This window comes from Engraulis encrasicolus, chromosome 3, assembly GCF_034702125.1.
Source record: "Engraulis encrasicolus isolate BLACKSEA-1 chromosome 3, IST_EnEncr_1.0, whole genome shotgun sequence".
NCBI lineage: Eukaryota > Metazoa > Chordata > Actinopteri > Clupeiformes > Engraulidae > Engraulis > Engraulis encrasicolus.
In genome coordinates this window covers 36,754,386-36,773,698 of record NC_085859.1, presented here as the reverse complement: position 1 = coordinate 36,773,698, position 19,313 = coordinate 36,754,386, and the positions used below count along the sequence as shown (strand labels likewise).

The 19,313-nt window shown below is 45.3% G+C and overlaps 2 protein-coding genes across 2 annotated transcripts; one reads left to right on the top strand and one right to left on the bottom strand.

The window, feature by feature from the left end:
• Positions 1 to 1,710: 1,710 nt before the first annotated feature.
• plpp7a (phospholipid phosphatase 7a (inactive)) lies at positions 1,711 to 11,089 on the bottom strand. Its single transcript, XM_063195318.1, has 2 exons — positions 10,470 to 11,089; positions 1,711 to 5,078 (listed from the first exon to the last, which is right to left on the bottom strand). The coding sequence occupies exons 1-2, from the start codon at positions 10,942 to 10,944 to the stop codon at positions 4,696 to 4,698; spliced, it is 858 nt and encodes a 285-aa protein (XP_063051388.1). The 5' UTR covers positions 10,945 to 11,089; the 3' UTR covers positions 1,711 to 4,695.
• A 371-nt stretch (positions 11,090 to 11,460) lies between these two features.
• On the top strand, positions 11,461 to 18,246 carry fam78aa (family with sequence similarity 78 member Aa). Its single transcript, XM_063195319.1, has 3 exons — positions 11,461 to 12,541; positions 16,161 to 16,509; positions 17,386 to 18,246. Exons 1-3 carry the CDS (start codon positions 12,282 to 12,284, stop codon positions 17,578 to 17,580), a joined length of 804 nt encoding a protein of 267 aa, XP_063051389.1. The 5' UTR covers positions 11,461 to 12,281; the 3' UTR covers positions 17,581 to 18,246.
• The last annotated feature ends 1,067 nt before the right edge of the window (positions 18,247 to 19,313 follow it).

Sequence of the window (19,313 nt, the reverse complement as noted above, 5' to 3'; positions counted from 1 at the left end):
AGAAACAATGACTGCATGGCCACAACGGGCCCATTCAAGCTACGCACAACAAGTACTTGAAATGAAAGTAAAGATAAACGTTTGAAACAATTGAAGGTTGTCTCTCTTTGAATGGTCTGTGACCTTTGGTGAGAGATTATCTTTCATCCACTTTTGATGTGTTTTGTCTTCCTTAATAGCCCTCAAGTGCACCCTTTAGTAACAATTTAAAAGAATTGCAATGTGTTAAAATGATCCAGCAACCACCAGTCCCCATTCTATACATTCCCTGGAATGGCAGATAAAACAATACCATGAAGCATGTTGCATTTTGACTTTAGTGTGAATCTTGTTGCTAATTTGTTGAAACACAGACGAGTGAGTGATCTAGCCAAGGTCCGTTGGTAGTCATATGATGGTGTGTGTCTGGAACATACCCTTTGTGTCAGCTGTGCACACAGGAATTCACCTTCAACTATGCATGCCACACCGCAGTAGGCATATGAATGAGACCTGCCCCCCTCTGCACTCAATTGAACAAAATGAAGAGTGCCAATCTGGATTGTCCAGTCCCACCCGGCATTTTTATTTTTAAGTTGTACCAAAGATTGTCTAGGTTCCCTTTCCACTGTCTCAGGCTATACAGGACATTGTAGGGCATTGATCGAGGCTCAGGGGCACATATGGGGTGGGTTGGCAAGCAGGGCATTTGCCCCTGGGCCCAGGGAAAGAAGGGGCCCATCATTGGGTCCTCATTACATAGTATTCATTGAATCAGGGGCCCTTTCAAATGTCCTTGTCCCGGGCCCAGCAAAAGCTGTCACCGGCCCTGGTGACCATGGCAAGTCGTATGGAGGGCCCTATAAGTGTCTTGCCCTCGGGCCCTATGTGCAATTAGTCCGCCACTGTGGAGGCTTTGATATTTTGATAGTGCTGGTCTGGTCTCTGCACCAAATGTGTTACAGCCTGCTCGTGCCCAGCCCAGATGGTATTTATAGTCTGCTGAGTCAGGTGGCACAGCCACAGAACAGTTACCTGATCGCGAGAAGGCCAGGCAGGCCGGCAGGCAGACTCAGGCACAAACTGGGCTGGCGGAGAGGGGGGAGTGACACGGACAGCTGTGGGGCATGGGCCACACACTGGCATTCACTTGCTGGATGGTCGGCCAGCCGGCCTCTCTTGCTGCATTGCCCCTGCTGGCCATCCCGCAAAAAAGGAGGAAACTTCGGAGGCATGGATGGGATCTCACCACTGTTCTACCCTCTGGAACTGGACAGTGGACATTCAGACCATGATACATACTGCAAGTTGATATGGAAGAATAGAACATGCATCACTGCAAATCATACCCAGGGGGACAGTGCTAGAAGTTACTCTAGGATACATTAATCAGTGCAGTACAGCTTCTATTGTGACTTTCCTTTCTCGTCAACCCCAAAACAGTGCAGCATTACTGGTTAATAGACAAATGCCAAAAGCAGAGCTGATTAGTGATCAAGTTGTCAAATAAATTTATACTGTATAGTCCATGATAAGAGAGATATTCCTCCTCCTATTATATGACTTGTAATTGTTCCGTCAACTATACACTAAAAAATATTGAATCTTGTGAGCATGTTCACAGACTGTGAGCTGAAAATGAGCATGTGATGATGGTTGGAGTTGCTGGCATTGTACTGCCGAGTGCTTGCTAATGTGGATCAGAGGGAAAATAACGCATGAACAAAAATAAACTGTTCCGATTCTGTCAAAGGTACTTTATAGTGAGGTTCAATGCAGCTTAGTTCTTATGGAAACTTACACTTCCAACAGCCAAAAAATACAACCCCAAACATAGAAGACACATTGAAGACAGACAGAGACAGGGAGAGACAAAAGGATAGAGAGAGTGAGAGAGTGAGAGAGAAGGGGTGGGGGGAGGAGAGGAACATTTAGGATTCTTCTCTTAAATACCAATTGCCAGCTTTGTGTATTATCCAATACAAAACAATTCAGCATTTTAAATTGCCCATACAATAAGTGCCATTCCCCCCCAAAAAAAATCCGGCCAATATCATCATGTAGTTGTACTGATCAAACGAATGGCTTGTTACCTGAAGACGAATGCTTTTTCATTCAGCGCTTTCCGCGATCCTGGCCAGCTAATGGTGGCATGGATCTGTTTAAATGTTGCTTGAAACTTCTTCACATATTCCAAATAGCATTCCAAAAGTCATGCCACATCAGCAGACACTTTACAACACAGTTCTTGAACTTGGCCGGAATTCTGCTTCAGCTTTTCACCCCGCTGTTCAATTAATCTTCATTTGAACATCAGTTCCATGATTAAAGTGTGATTTGGTGTCTTGTTTATTATTATTATTATTCACATTCATATTGTTATTATTATTATTATTTAGATTCAAATTCTGAAAACAAAGGCAGCAGATAATGTAATATGTGGTGCTAAAATTATCACACTACAGGTGTAGTGCTACAAAATATAACATGTGCAAGTAGGCTATCACCATCTTTACTACTTTTTGCTGCTTAATATTATAGGTCAATAGCCCCTTGAGAAAGTCAGTATATCAAAAAGGCTCCAATTTGATTGTCAATGTGTATGTGTTTCAGTCTGTCTGTCTTGAGGCAAAAGTCAACAAAATATCCTGGTTCCCATTATTGCATCTTGTATAGTCCAGCAGTCCAATAAAAGTAGCATGTTCTTCAGTTGTCCTGAAATGCTTGCATAGATGATTCAGTCATTACGTGAGGCTGATTACTTTGGCACAGAACTCCAACAAGGAATGGTTACAACCCAACGCATTCTATATAACTCTTTCTTCAAATACCATGTACAAAACCTGCAGCGTGGCTATTGCATTTTACATAGACAGGGACCGCAAACACTGACATTACACTGGCAACACTTAAGAGAGATGTACAATATATGCTCATATAAAATATGGAGGATTTCATTTCACAAATGTAAGAAAGGCATTCCGGTCCCTCTATTTACACTGTGTAGTTCGTTTTTATAAATCCATATATGAAGCACACTTTGAATGAAAACAAAGGATTCAATTAAATGTGTTAAAATGTTTTCAGCAGTGAAAGTCCCTGAGTATAGTTTCACATTCACTCGTAAAATCTCCCCTACACGAATCAGACAAACGCATCCATCACAGCCACTCACCTATGAAAATGTTACATCCTGTTGGCCTCTGAGAAGGCAAAATTGTAGGAACAGCCATCAAAGATGTGCTTTTATCACGAGCAGAGAACAAATCTTGTGAAATAAAAAGAAATACAGTAAATACAGAACCAGGGTTTAACACATTGTTATGGGACACGATTAATGTGGACCAACACACAAGCACAGAATCCTTTCCATGCGTAGCTGTTGAAGGACCCATGCTTAGGACCATCAGGGTTGCCAGATGTGACTGATGTTTTTCAACCCAATAAATGCTACAAATGCTACGCCTGGAGACAGTAAACCCTGCCCCCAATTTGAACTAAATTCTACAAAAAAGCCCGTCCAAAACATTGCTTTTACCTGCCGGTGGGCATCCTAAACAGTCCATTTAGGTGGGAAACCGCCCAATCTGGCAACCCTAAATGTTAGGCCCTCTTCTCACTACCTGTGATGCATGGATACATTGCAAAGAATCGTTATACATAGCGTGCATCTTAGAAGCTAAAGGATGTATTCCAAAAAACAGAATGGTAGAGTACCTTGGTTGTGTATCTAATTAACCTTGAGCAGCTAGAAACTGCAATACTGACGTACCTTAGTCGAGTACCCTTGGTATTTCAGCCCAGGAATGGTAATCATTTTAAACCCCCAAATAAAGTAGAGCACTGTGGGTTTGTTTTTAGGACAATGCACCTTATATTCCCTTTATTCAGAGGGCTACCACTTACACTGTGGTAACTTCACCTAGCCTAATTTACATGGCCTCACAAACACCAATGTTATACTCAGCATCTGCAGCTTTACCACCGACAACTTACTGCTTATGCAATAGTGGCACAAATAGGTTCCACCCGTGGTGTAGTCTACTTTTTTATGGTGGGTATACTGTATATTCGAGCATTTTTTGAAGTGGGTATACTGTATATATTTGTGCTATTCAAAAGAATGGATAAATCAATTTTAAGTGGGTATACTGAAATCCCTGAAATTTAGAGGTGGGTATACTCCGTATACCCGTGTTCTACATAGACTACACCACTGGTTCCACACCCAAACTGCCAATGGCAGAAAGATGCACTGCTTAGCACACATCAAGGTCTAATACTCTAACCCATCACAGGCAGTGTGAGAGGACCTTTACAATGCAGCGCACCGTTGCTTAATGGAGAACTTCCATTGCTCAGACTTAACAAGAAAATGAAAAGACATTTGAAGTCATGTCAGTCGGTATAAACTGTGGTTATAACACAGTAACAGACATAATAGGGCATAATCCCTCGTACGTTCTCACAAACAAACACCAAAAAACAAATACATAACCAAACAGTCACTGGGACGTCAGATGGGAGATGGATGGGGATTGCCTGGTGCTGAGGTACAAGACGGAAAAGGAAGGAAAGAAAGAAAGGACGGGGGACAGGGTAGATGAGACGAGACAAGATGAGACGAGAATAGATGAGACGAGGAGAGAGAGACGAAACAAGATGCGACGAGGAGAGATGAGACAAGAGAGGACAGACAGACGAGACTTGTTGAACTTAGATGAGCGGCACCCAGCTGATCACGTCGATGATCATCTGGCAGGTGTTGGAGGAGAGCCAGACCATCTCCACCAGCGTGTAGTGCAGGTAGCCCAGCGCCAGGCCGAACAGCACGTCCGACAGGTGGTGGCGGCCCAGCAGGATGCGCGACATGCCCACCAGGAAGGCCCAGAGCACCAGCAGGATGCGCAGCGGCACGGCCAGCACCAGGTGCGCCAGCAGGAAGTTGGAGACCATGGCCGTCCGGCTGGCGTGCGCGGCAGGGAAGGAGTACACGTCCATGGCCAGGTAGTCCAGGAAGCTGGGCGTCATCTCCAGCGGGCCCTTGCGCTTCACCAGCTTCTGCACGCCCGCCACCGTCATGATGTCCAGCAGCAGGACTGTACGGGAGGGAGGGAGGGAAGAGGGGGGGGAGGCGGGGTAAAAAAAGAAAGCAGGCCAGAACACAGCACGTGGGGTAATTTGTTTGTGGACAAAGACGTGCTCAGTGAGTCAAATGACAGTTTTAGAAGGTTAACAGCTGCAGTGCATCGAGAGGAACATGAGGGGAGCAGAGGGAAATCTTAATGCAGGGATGTCAAACTCTGGCCCGTGGAGTCCTTTTATTTGGCCTGCGAGATCATTTCACATACGTCATTATTGTATAGTGCAGTAATTCCAAAACTTTTTCAGTGGGGACCCCCTTTTGGCCTTGAGAATAAATCATATTAAGCCATTTTATGTTATTTGGAGTGGTCAAAGGAACACGAGTGGACCCAGGCCAATGAAACAGCTAACTTATGTCACACAATATGTGCAGGCACATTTGAACTTCCGTATATGATGGGAAAGACTGCATGTGTGAAGTTAAACCACAAGTCAGTGAGTTAAACTATGAGTGTTGAGTGCATGCACGCACAAATTTAATCCATTTAGTTCCAGATTTCGATTTAGTTCCTCTGTCAATTTGAGTTTGACACCCCTGATTTAATGAATCTAATGAATAAGAAAAGAAGCAGATGAATACTCAATAATAGCTGCAAATCTCAATTGCTATATGTTTTCACAAGCAAATTATAAGTGACAAATTTTCTTTTACTATAAAACAGACTGCCAGCAGACTAAACAGACTAGAGAGAGCAAAAGCGGCAATAGATTCGACCTTAAATGTTCAATCAGGGATGACCAACTGAAGCTTGTGTTTAAGAAAATGTAGCATTCCTGTGGCTACCATCAAACCGCATCATAGACCAATATATATTTTTAGATGCATCCACGCATCTCTATATGAGGCTTTGTCCGTCCGCCGTGACGCGTTTTCCCAATCATTGAAAACTGCTTCAAAATGATAACAAACAACTGAAATACGATTAACTACAAACGTTTTTGCTATTCTTGAACGTTTGGACGCATCGCTGTCCACCTGTCGAACTTGTTTGCTGAAGTTCAACTTCTTTTTTGATGCGCTAGATACCACTCCCAAATTTTGCCACATCCACATCAATTTCCTATAAGCTGCTTTCAACGCTTTTACCACCTTTGTACAGTTATACAGGAGATATCAGGAGAGTAGGCAGTCGGACCTAGTTTACACTTGCTTCAATAGTCCATGACAGCACAAATTCAACATGACCAAAATATATGTTTAACCAATTTAACAGTACCAGATGTACTGTACCGTGCCTGTTAGGTAACCTATTCATTTTAAACAAAAAAACTCACTGCTGATTGAATAACATAAAATAGAGGAATAGATGCAACAGGCCCTCGGCAATAACAGTGAATTGAACATTTCTACATTCTGTGTCAGGTAGTGTAATGGCTTTGGGAAGCAGCTGTTCCTTAACCCTTAAAGGGACAGTTTGGTCAATTTCAACATGCAGTTGTAATGCTCACACTACCCTGGATTTGTCACTGCCTGAGATTTTTTTTTCTTCTTCTTCAGTCGTTTCCGAGATCCTGGTCATTGTAATGGGGGCAGCTCTTTGTTTACATTTCAAAAAAACATTTTTATTTATTCCCAAAAACATCCAAAAGGTTATAAAACATCAGCAGACAACTAGCAAACAGCAGTACCTTTTGGAAAAATATTTGGAGTTGGCCTATGTTTCATTTTTTAAAAATGTAAACAAACGCTGCCCCCATTAGAATTGCTCATATCTCGGAAAAGGCTGAGCCGAAAAATGTGGCATCACCAGGTACTGACAAGTCAAGGGTAGCGTGAGCAATACAACTGTATGTTGAAATTGACCAAACTGTCCCTTTAATGTAAAGCAGTGATTCTCAACCTTTTTTTTAACAAATGCCCCCTTGTCATAAGCCTCCCAACGCCACGTTGACCTCAATAAAAAAAAGTTGACATATGAACCCCAATGGCGATTGAGCACACCCCCTCTCAGCTGTATGCTTCTCAACTCCCCCCGAGGGGTCCCTAACGCCCCCTTGGGGACTGAAAAGTCCCTGCTGAGAAACACTTCCCTACTGGATCTCGACCTTTTTGGAACAAACGCCCCCTTTACCTCATCATAAGCCTGCCAATACCCTTGACCTCACAGTAAGCCTGCCAATGCTCCCCTTAGCATTAAAAAATACAATAGACCAATGCCACCCATTTGCAACTGCGATCCCAAACCCGCCTCCTGCCCCCTCGCTGTCTCTTCTCATCGACCCCGAAGGACTCCCTAACGCCCCCTTGGGGTAGAGCTCCCGTTGGGAAACACTAATGTTGAGCCTCTATTATACGCTTGTTGTGACAAAAATGGTAATGACCCTGTCTTAAACTGTTACTTAAGACTCAAACACAAGCAGGTAATTGGCGTGCTTCTGGGTCTTCACCTTTTTCCCTTGGTGCTCATCAGTGTAGGGGCTCTCAAACTTGGTCCAGGTAGACAAATGCTGAGGCACTCAAGGTTGCAATTTGTTTTTACTTTTTTATTTGCCTAAGCGTTTCGGCCCTTACGACCTTCTTCAGAGCGTACGTGTTACTTAAGACTGTCTGCATTGTTAAAGCAATGTTGCTTAGATGTACTTAATTTATTTCATTTTCTACATCGGACATGACAGGTAGTGTAATGGATTTGTGAGGCAGCTGTTCCTGTTCCATGTAGAGCCTCTACAATAAACTTGTCGTTACCAATATGGTAATGACTCTGCCTGATTTTGTTACCTTCAACTGTCTGTATTATTAAATATTTTTGTCATAGCACTGCTGTTAGGATAGTTAAGATTTCTGGTTTCTACATCAAATGTGACAGGTAGTGTCAGGCTCTAGTAGCTGGTTGACCCGGAGCCGTTCTTATCACAGTACCCCAACTGGGAAACTCCAACTCCCATTGTCATTGTGACGCAGCACTCCACAGCACACAAGTGTTCACTGCACATAACGAAATTGCATTTATGCCTCACCCGTGCAAATGGGCATCCCTCAATGGCGCCCGAAAGGGAGCAGTGCGGCGGGACAGTACCATGCTCAGGGTACCTCAGTCATGGAGGAGGATAGGGGAGAGCACTGGTTAATTACTCCCACCACCAACCTGACAGGTCGGGAGTCAAACCGGCTTGCCTGATTTTCATAGACTTCAGATCACGTACCGCGATTCTGGTCTGACCAGGATAACGATTAGTGTTTCCAAATGACCTGGTTAACCCGCCTCCCTCGGCTTGCTACTGGTTGAGGGCTGTGCCGAAGTTTAAACCAAACATTTCTTAGTCCCAATAGAACCCAGAACGGTTGGAAATGCTTAGTTGATTGGTTCCAGACAAAGTGGGTGGAGTTTCCCGCTGTGGAGGGAACGGAATCCTCATACACAAACTCCTGGCCCTATTGTGTGTAGCTGAGCCGAAGATGTTGTGTCACCGCTAGGGCGGACCCCGAGTAGTGCTGGTGCTGCCTTGACTATGTAGCCTCTTACTGCAGGAGGGGTCGCCGGCGACCCTATTCACTTGCTGAAAATGCTTAACTACATCATAACAACATTGCCATGACATTATAGAGAGCCATAGTGCTGCGCTAAGGGGTTAAGCACGTGCCAGGCAACCAACCCATGACAAAGCGCTTCATCCCATCCGCAGCTCCCTACTAGTACTCCCTACTCCCATAGCCACTGACCCACAAACCCAAAGGCATCCTCCAACGCAGCATTTCAAAGGAACAATCTCACACAAACGCACACAAACACTATACAGACTTGTACTGCATACTTCTACCTTATGTATTGTCTTTTGTCTTTTGGTATGGTAGGTGTCAATTGTAGGCTACTGACACATTTACCAACCAGGCCACATGAGCATCTGCTGCCTTTAACAAAATCACTGGCTCTTCTTTTGTTTATTGCTTTATGTTTTAGGGAGCCAACACCTGCTGAGGACAAATTTCTTATGCGCGAGTTGGCCAATGAAGCTGATTCAGATTCTCTCTCTCTCTCTCTCTCTCTCTCTCTCTCTCTCTCTCTCTCTCTCTCTCTCTCTCTCTCTCTCACTCTCTCACACACACACACACACACACACACACACACACACACACACACACACACACACACACACACACACACACACACACACACACACACACACACGCACACAGTGTCACCACCTAGCTGGATGCAAATTGTCTGAAGATTACGTACATACCAACTATTACACCGTCAAAGTCCATGATCACCTGCACAGCACGTTTTTTTTACTTTACATCAATAATACAACATGTGAACATCCTCCAAGACTACTACTTGTTACAGTTAAATGTCAGTAGTACACACGCTTAACAGGGTCAGTTCTATGTTCCTAGAGCCCATTGGTCCCGCAGCTTATTCTTGCTGCTCCATGTTCCCACAGTTTAAAGAAATTATTCAAATATAGGCCCTATGTATGTTCCATAACTCCATGTTCCCACGTTTCCGAGTAAACTAACCCGCCATGGGAGATAGAGCCTAAATGTGAATAAATTCTTAGAAATGTGGGAACATGCATACAGTGAAGGCCATTGATCTGACAGATGCTGCCTTGGAGCCATCACAACAGGAGCCAGTCACCACAGCTGTCTATCTGTCTGTCTGCATCACGTCAATAAAGTTGCCCTCCCTCCATCACTACCAGCAAGTTGCAGTTGCTCTCCCTCCATTTCTACCAAACTTAACAGGCACAACTAATCACTATTAAGCCAGAGTGCCCGCTCGTCCACATTGAGCTATAGGAAACTCTTGGCCCCTCCATGGCGCTCTGGTGATTACAATATCATGTATCCTGCATTGCACACAGTCTAAATTAACGCGCACTGCAATGATGATGGTGTGATTTTACACTTGCTCCACCATCCCAGAGGCTGTACCGCTGTAATCACCGGTGTGTTTCCTCACCACCCCCACCTGTGTCGATCACAGAGGCCAGCTGACAAGAGGCACTCAGCGTATCCCTGGAGTCCTTGTCTGTACAGTCCAAAAAAAAATCTGTTTTACGCAACACTTAGGCTACAGTATAGGCCTACTCTGGGACCAAAAACAATCTAGAAGATGTTAAATTGACTTTCTAAGTATTGAATACACTGCATTTGAATGCGTGCATGAAAACCACCTGTGATATTCTGGATCACCAGTTTCTTCATTAATATTTGACTCAGTTGAGAGAGGTAATGTGTATACTGCTCAAGTGACACATTTAATCACATTTATAGCCCAAAAAGAAATCCAGTTTCCACAACCATTTTGACTAAGATGGCCTGAATGAGATTCTTCACAGAAGAGACACATTTACAGAAAATGTTTTCATGACAGCCAGGAGTAGGCTACAACTCTTACCCAGCAACAGGTTAATGAGCACCTCCTGACCCGCATGCGTGTTGCTCCTGGTGAGGGACCAGACCGTGCCGATAAGCCAAGGGATGGCATGACCGGTCAGGGCCAGCATATTTACTATGGAGCGCATGCTGCCCATCGAGGAGGAGGCGCGCGCACACACTGCTAGTCTCTTGGACAACGATATATCAATGGCGAGAAGAGAGTTTTTGGCGATCCCTTTGAAGGAAGGGTTGAGCTGCATGCAGTCTTCCTCTGGTAGTTTGGTAGATTCCCGCCGTTCTTTGTTATTCTCCGGACCATCCTGAGACGCGCTCTCGGGCGCGCATTGGCATTGCGGGTGTCTTTGAGAGGGCCGGCGACCAGACCCTCGAACTTCGGCATTGTTGGTCTTCAGCGGCTGGTTGAGTGACATGAACTCCGGTCGGTTCAGAACATTGTTCCGATCCCTCCTGGATCGACCTTGCGTCACTGGCATATTGACTGTAATCACCAGTGGGATATGGACCGTCCAAGTAGTCTTTACCGTGCACACGAGAACTGCAAATATTCCAAAATGTCCATTACCCAGTCAGAAATAGACGGACTAACTCCTGCGACTTCTTCGCCACTTGTCCTATAAATAGCCAGGCCAACTGGCTTTCTTCCGAAACGCAACCACATGGCAATGCGCGCACTGCACCCCGAGTAGCGGATGAGAGCAACTGGCATCTTCTACAACCAATGAGAACCCAAAGTATCGCCTCGTCGAAAATGTTGTTTGTGGCGAAAGAGAGTGTATTTCCAAACATCGATCTATTATTAGGATCGTCGACAATATTTACAACCAATAATTTAACAGACGTATTGACCAGCAAAATATGTTATCTGCAACCACCAAGTGAGTGTTTAGACTACATTTCCCATCAGCCAATCGCTCATCTCGGTGTCAGTGCAAAGCCGCTTGGTTAAAAAAAGCTGGGCGCAACAGCTGAGGTATACCATTACACGCTAGGGAACCTGCTCAGTCTTTATTGGGACAAGGACGGAATAAAATAGAACTGCAAAGGATTTGACTTCTCCTCATTGTAGCCTACCCAACATGCGAGAGAAGGGGAGCCTCTATGATTAAATTAGGTAAATGATTCAGCTGCGCTGGCCTGGCGCGTTAAAAGATTGTACCGCTATGATTATCGCACTTGACACTGAACATTGTCTTAAGGATGCAGTATTTGATTTACGATTTTAACAGAGGTCGGTAGTTAGTCTGTTTGGCGCAGAGTGCATCTATCGCGGAAGGGTTTCTGTCTGTGGCCGGTCCCACATGCATGTTTGCCTACTGGATTTTGACTTAATCAACAGGTACTTGTGACTCCTTGCATGCGGTCTTGAGTTGTCTTGGAGAAAAGAACGCACTTGACTCGGTGGTATTCCCCAACTAAAGATTGAGCGTTGTTATTACTGAGTTATACATGAACAAGGCTCCTCAAAATCACACTCATGGCAACACTGTAGTGACTTTTACTCGCGCTTTGCTGGTGTCACTTAAGTTTTTTTTATTACTGGAAGTAATGTAAAGTAATTTTCTGCTATAGATTAAAAACGTGACTAGGACTTTCTATTCATTTTCATTCCTTAGGCACTAGGCCTAAGAGGCACTTGGCATTTAGATAGTATTTAGGTGAAAGGTGCTGATTTTCAGTAACAGATAGGTGACAATGTCCTTGAGTCCCCACAATGGCGCTCTGGCATCTGTAAAATGGTGAGGGCCCTGCTCTCCCCTCCGCGGTTCATGGATGGTCGTGTAGTGCGTGCCATTAGTTACACGCAGATGACATGGGGTGTGTCCAGAGTGGGAGCTGCAAACCGCGTTTCTGTGACTCTATCTCGGTGCTCGAACTGAGCGCCTCAATCGACCCGAACCCGACAACCGTCGATGAGACGTCAGACGTGGTCCTGCGCTACCGGACCCCCTATTTCCGGGCCTCCGCTCAGGTTCTGGTTCCGCCTGTGACGAAGAAAGAGATCTGGACCGTGGGATGGATCCAAGCCTGCAATCAAATGGACTTCTACAACCACTATGGGAATGAGGGGCTGTAAGTATGACTGGAGTGAGTTTGTACAGTGGCATGGACTGAGCTGCCAGTGAGAGTATGTGAACTTCAGAGTGTGTGAAAATTATTAGGTGCATGTTAGGGAGAGAGACTGATCTTGTATTAGTATCCTGCTACCCCAAGGCCATGCTGAGATTGCGTTGTCACTGTTATTGGTGCATTCTTTTCAAACTATAAAAACACACGCTCGCACGTGCACGCACACACACGCACGCACGCAAACACGCACGCACACACACACACACACACACACACACACACACACACACACACACACACACACACACACACACACACACACACACACACACACACATTCAGGCTTCAACAGCCACAGAGATTCTCTCTCTCTCTCTCTCTCTCTCTCTCACACACACACACACACACACACACGCACACACAGAGAGAGAGAAAGAGAGAGAGAGAGAGAGGAAGTAAAGGAATGCAAAAACCCCAGCAAGGACTTGGGGACGCGTCCTGTGACTCCTGTCCCTGGAAGGCAGGCATTGGACCTGGGCCAGACCTGAGCCACGTCTGAGCCTCATCCGTCCTTACAAGTGGGCCTCTGTGGGAAGCCTGGCGGCTATGTGTTTACAGTGGGAACCATCAGAGGGCCCAGGCAAGGGCAAGGGGATGTTCTGTCGAAATAGACTACTAAGTTGAGATGAGCTCCCAATAGGCTACATTGCCCAAGTCAATTGCTACTGTAGTGTAGTAATGGCTTGGTAGTTCTGCTCGATACGTAGCTCATATTGACACAACACTGGCTGGGGTGGAGTCGAACGCAGGGAGTCTTTTAAGAATGAAGCTAGCTGCATGCCGCAGGATACTGCGCGCTGATGTTTATCCTCTCGCGTCCTGGGATTGTTTCCTCCATGGCACCAAACCAAACACACTCAAAACAATCACACAGTATATACGGGCATGGTTTGCCTATCTCACCTTTGTGAATTACAGATAAATGGATGTGCGCACGCACACGCACACACACACACACACACATACACACACACACACACACACACACACACACACACACACACACACACACACACACACACACACACACACATACACACACACACACACACGTAAACACTTATGAATCACTTAGATACACACAAGTCACACACATACGCACGCACGCACACACACACTACCCTTCTGTCCTCCATATGAAGACACTGTCACTTCCAAAAGCGACAATGCCATTTTAAAGGCATTCGTTAGCCTTATTTCATAGATACATAGAGATTTTGTAGTATTTGGCTTCAGTAAAGCACATTGGTTTGTAGTATTTGAGATAAAATGTTGGTTTGGATTTATGTGTGTATTTGTTAGTGCCTCCACACAAATTTACTTTGTTTTTGTGTAGTTAGCCTATGCATAGACGTGTGTGTGTGTGTGTGTGTGTGTGTGTGTGTGTGTGTGTGTGTGTGTGTGTGTGTGTGTGTGTGTGTGTGTGTGTGTGTGTGTGTGTGTGTGTGTGCGCGCGCACGAACTGATGAGTCATTTTCATGCCAAAAATATTGCAATGGGTCAGTAGACCCCCCTGTCAGACATTTTTGTGTTTATTTCAGAGTGGAGACGATATGCTTGCAAGGTTGCAATGCTACACATAGCAACAGCCTAATCAGCAGTAGCTTGCACTGCCAGTTAGACCTGTTGATCAGGTAGGGAGATTTTTGCACTGTGCGACTAAGTGTGTGAGTTTAGATTCATAGTCATATGGTAGATAAAGATCAGTCGCGATCAGGGCCGCTGCTAAGTCCTAAGCCTAACTGGCCAGGAGGCCCACCTCATAATTAAAGAAATAATAATAAGTTTTTTAGTCAATCCCTCCCAGATTTGGAGGCCCCAATTTTGGGGGCAAAGTGGTTGAGGCCCTAAGCGCTCTGCTTACTCTTCTTATGCCTAGCGGCGGCCCTGGTCTTAAAAGTCACAAAGAAATGTGGCTTGTAGTTCAGCTGGGGGGAAGGAGAAAGGAGACGTGCTACAGTACACATACAACCATAACGGGGTTGAGGTGTGAGGTCTCTCAGGAAATGGGGGGAATTGGCAGATAAGCACCCAGAAGATCAGGACCATCAACATTCACATGCTAATGAAGAAGCATTTGAACTTACGAACTTCAACAGAGACACTTGGGTTTTGAAGTGAAAGCCCATTGGGAAACTCCAACTCCCATTGTCATTGTGACACAGCACTTCACAGCACACAAGTGTTCACTGCACACTGCACACAACGAAATTGCATTTATGCTTCACCCGTGCAAGGGGGCAGCCCTCAATGGCGCCCCTAGGGAGCAGTGCAGTGGGACGGTACCATACTCAGGGTACCTCAGTCATGGAGGAGGATGGGGGAGAGCACTGGTTGATTACTCCCCCCACCAACCTGGCGGGTTGGGAGTTGAACCGGCAACCTTTGGGCTGCAAGTCTGACGCTCTAACCGCTCACCCATGACATCATACCATAGTGTAACATTGTGAACAAGTGCAGACATGTATCTGGATTGGTACTCCCGAGCTCGAGAATGTTTACTGCACAGACACATCTCAGCTGTGGCAGTACTTCAGCACCACGGCCAGTGACCTTGCCCAATACGCCACATACTCTATCTCAACTTCTTGAGTGGAGTGGTCCCTGCGGACCCCGTGAAGCACTTCGATGATCGGTCCACCGCGTGGACAGCCACTCTCCTGCGAGATTGGCACGATTATGAGTAGTCCGTTCTCCAGCGAGAACGAAGATGTATGCATAGATGTTTAATCCAAATTTCAGTGTGAACTAATGAAACAGGTTATTGGAGTGAACGGTTTATTGTCGTTTACATGCAGTCGGTCGGTTGCATGTGTTCCACTTAAGTGTGTGACACGAAGCTAGAATTCAAGGCTTGTGATTGGCTACTTATCATTCTAGAATGTCAATAACCTGATAATAACCCAATTATGCCGGATACATGTCTTGAGAAATCAGTTTATCAGCCAAAAACCTACCTTTGCAAATCTGATTTCTCATAAACCGATAACGGCAATAAACCCATTATTAAAACTGTTTATTCAGTTTACATGAGCACTTGAATAAACCGGCTTATTGATGTGCATATAAACGGGCTCAATGGTTACACTTTATGTTAAGGTCAGGTAGAGAATGTGTGTGGAAATGGGGGGTGGGCAGTGAGTACGAGCATGCCTACTCTTACACATGCATGCCCCAAACCCCCTTACATCTTCCCCTAGCGTGCCACAACTCTGGGAGAAAATACACTCTAGAACAAGTAGTTCTCACCTTTTTTGAACAAATGCCCCCTTGACCTCATCATAAACCTGCCAACGCCCCTCTTAAGATTAAAAATATAAAACAGACTAATGCAACTGAGTAACCCCCCCAGCCTTTTCATTCTCAACGCCCCGTAGAGCTCCACAATGTTTCCGTTGATAAACACTACTCTAGAATATGTTAAATTGACTCTAACTATTGAATGGACACTGCATTTTACACTGTATGTTTTTGTGTGTTTGCCTTTACCTGTATAGTATACCCATGCTCCCTTTCTCTCATACCGTACATTCCCCTGTTGTTCCCACTGCCCTCTCACCAGGTCCAGCTGGGAGCTCGCCGACCTGCGTGCGGGCCGCGTGACCGCCATGAGTGACTCGGACGGCGTCAGCTACCCGTGGTACGGCAGCACCAGCGAGATCTTCACGGTGGTGGGCCCCACCCGGCGCGAGACGCGGCTCACCGTCTCCATGAACGACAACTTCCACCCCAGCGTGACCTGGAGTGTGCCCATCGCCACGGTGGGCAGCCCCGCCCAGCTGACGGGCATCCGACGGGACCAGCGCTTCACCACCTGGCTGGTGGCGCGTAACGAGGGCACGGGCGAGGTCACGCTGCTGCGCACGCTGCACTGGAGGATGCGCGTCCGCATCGACGTCGACCCCTTTCAGGTAGTCTACACCCTTGCATGCTGTTGTGTGTTTCCAATATACAGTATGGATGGAGGCACATGTGTTACTTAGCGCACAGCTACAGCAAACATTGGTTAGACTTTATGTTGAAGGTGCACTGTGTAATATTTTTAGTTGTTTATTTCCAGAATCCATACTGACCATTCACAAATGTTACCTTTTTCATGAATACTCACCACCACCATCAAATTCTAAGTATTCATTATGACTGGGGAATTCGCACTTTCCATACGTGAAAAGGGGGCCTCACATATGAGCCGGGGAGTCAGCTTTTTAAAATCATATTAACCCCTTTGCGGAGAGCATCTATTATAACCTTCTTGTCACCAAAAATTTTGTGATCAAGTCTCACTCTGTTCCTTAAGGCTCTCTAAGGAATGCAATTGCATTCTACGTTGTTATGATGTAGTTGAGTCCTTTTAGCAAAGAGTGATTGGGCGGGTGACAGGCCTGGCGAACCCATTTGCACAAATATTCTACTATTATTCATATCCCATAGAGCTGGTTGTACATAGGTCTCAAAATTTGGTGCTAAACCCTTGTGTTGTGGTAGAGGTCAAAGGTCACAGAGTGAAATAGGACATGGTCCTTAGTGCAGAGCCTATGTTATAACCTTACTGTCACCAAAATTGTACCGGCTACGTCTTAATATGTTACTTCAGGCTCTCAGTAATGTCATAGCAATGTTGGTATAGGTGTGAGTAGGCCCGCCGGCGACCCCATCTGCAGTAAGAGGCTACTAGAAATGAACGGACTCACATTGTGTTTTATCACTCTGAATACTTACAGTAAGTTACTTGTGTAATGACAATAGAGTTGAATGTTATTTAATGTCCTCCTCTGCCATGGCCACAGCCGCTGGGTCGGAGAGCCACGCTGCTGGAGCCCCTGCTTCAGGAGCAGCCTCAGGTGCTGCCCAAGAACGAAGTGGCCATCCCTCCCACCGCCCTGGACAAGCCCAACGCCAACGACGCACAGATGCTCATCTGGAGGCCCAGCAACGCCCAGCCTATCATGGTCATACCGCCCAAGTACACGCCCACTCCTTAGCCAATCCTGGCTCATCATACTGGACGTACTACATGCCTGGTCCTTAGCCAATGAAGACTCTTCATGCCGGCCAGGCACATGCCAGCTCCTTAACCAGCCATGGCTCATCCTACTGCCGGGGTGGGAAACCTATAACTCGAGGGCCGTCTCATCCGGCCCCCGATATAATTTCAGTGCAGCTTCAAATGGAATGGAAATTTGCAATACAATTTAGTTATATTTCAGGGGACCTAGAGAAGGTGGTGGGGTCTGTTGTAAAGGTGGCCACCTACAATATAGGCCTAAATTGTAGGGAGAAATTCTGGTTTGTGGTCATAGTACGGCCCTTGGAGGACTTATATGGCCCTTGGAGGAATTTGAAGTGGTCCTTCGAATGGAAAAGGTTCCCTACCCCTGGACTAAAGAAAGGTACAAAATGCAAGTACACATTCTCCTTACAGACTACAGAAATATGCCCTGCCAATTACATCACCATTTCAGTGGTTGCTGTCATCATGTTTACTATTTCATTTTCAGTTTGAAAGCCAAATGTGAACTGTGGAGGACATTGCCCCTTCTGAGGTTCTTTGTACCTGATTGCAATAATGTCTGCAGCTGTACTGCTTTTCACTGCAGCTGTACATGTGTGTGTGTGTGTGTGTGTGTGTGTGTGTGTGTGTGTGTGTGTGTGTGTGTGTGTGTGTGTGTGTGTGTGTGTGTGTGTGTGTGTGTGTGTGTGTTTGTGTTTGTGTGCGTGCGTTGTGTCTGTGTGTGTGTGTGTGTGAGTGATGTTTCACTTTTGCACATAGACAGAGGCAGCTGTTGAAATGTATAAGAAAAAGTGCATACGATATTAAGACTGTTTATAAGAGTTTTATAATACTTACCTTTAGTATATCATGAAGAGTACCTCAAATGTTATGGTTTGTCATGAAACAGGTTTATTTGCAAGTCCTTTGCAACAACTATGTCAACTGAAGGACCTAGATTATTTTTTTCCTGTAATTTATTTTTTTTGTACATTGTACATTATTTAAATGCAAGCCTTGAATGAGCCTTGAACAAAGTATTTTGGAACCTAAATGCCTGGAATTAATCTCACTAAAGATATGTCTGCCTTATATCTGTTCAGTATTACTGTAACCTATGCAACAGCACTGTCAACCATGTACGCATACATGCAATGAAACAAGATGGTGCTGCAGAATTCTTGAAGACTAAACCAGTGTTTACATTTCAGACGCTAAACCATGCTAAACAAAAACAACCCTCGCAAAGAAAACTGTGAAATCATAATCTATGTCTGGTTCAGACTACTTGAAAAATGCAAATACAGTATTCTACTACAACGTAATTTACACTATTTATTATTTGATTTCTAACAAAAAGATGCAGCTGAGAATGCTCAAATATGACTATGGCTGGATCTCAAATGGCGCACTTGTGCACTTCAGGCACTATGTTTCAGTGCGTAACTAATACGGCATACACACTGAAACATGGACACTGAAGTGCACAAGTGCACCAATTGAGATTCAGCCTATAGTCTTTCCCAAAACTGCCTCAGGCCTATCGCAGATGTGTTTGACTTTTGGATGGGTCAGTGTTGCATCTTCCTAATGAGAAGCAATGCTGCAACAAGTCCATCAGATTTGTCACGCAACTCCAGAACATCCTGGAGTCTGAAAGTGTTACAACCCCCCCCCCCCCATTATGATGTTTTCTTGCCTGGGGAAATTTGTTCATGTGAATGA

Excerpts from the sequence above, each read along its gene's own strand:
- plpp7a (XM_063195318.1), bottom strand. The coding sequence starts at position 10,944 with ATGCCAGTGACGCAAGGTCGATCCAGGAGGGATCGGAACAATGTTCTG. Across the intron at positions 5,079-10,469 it reads GCTCATTAACCTGTTGCTGG|TCCTGCTGCTGGACATCATG; the intron begins GTAAGAGTTGTA and ends CCTCCCGTACAG.
- fam78aa (XM_063195319.1), top strand. The coding sequence starts at position 12,282 with ATGGGGTGTGTCCAGAGTGGGAGCTGCAAACCGCGTTTCTGTGACTCT. Across the intron at positions 12,542-16,160 it reads CACTATGGGAATGAGGGGCT|GTCCAGCTGGGAGCTCGCCG; the intron begins GTAAGTATGACT and ends CCCTCTCACCAG. Across the intron at positions 16,510-17,385 it reads TCGACGTCGACCCCTTTCAG|CCGCTGGGTCGGAGAGCCAC; the intron begins GTAGTCTACACC and ends CCATGGCCACAG.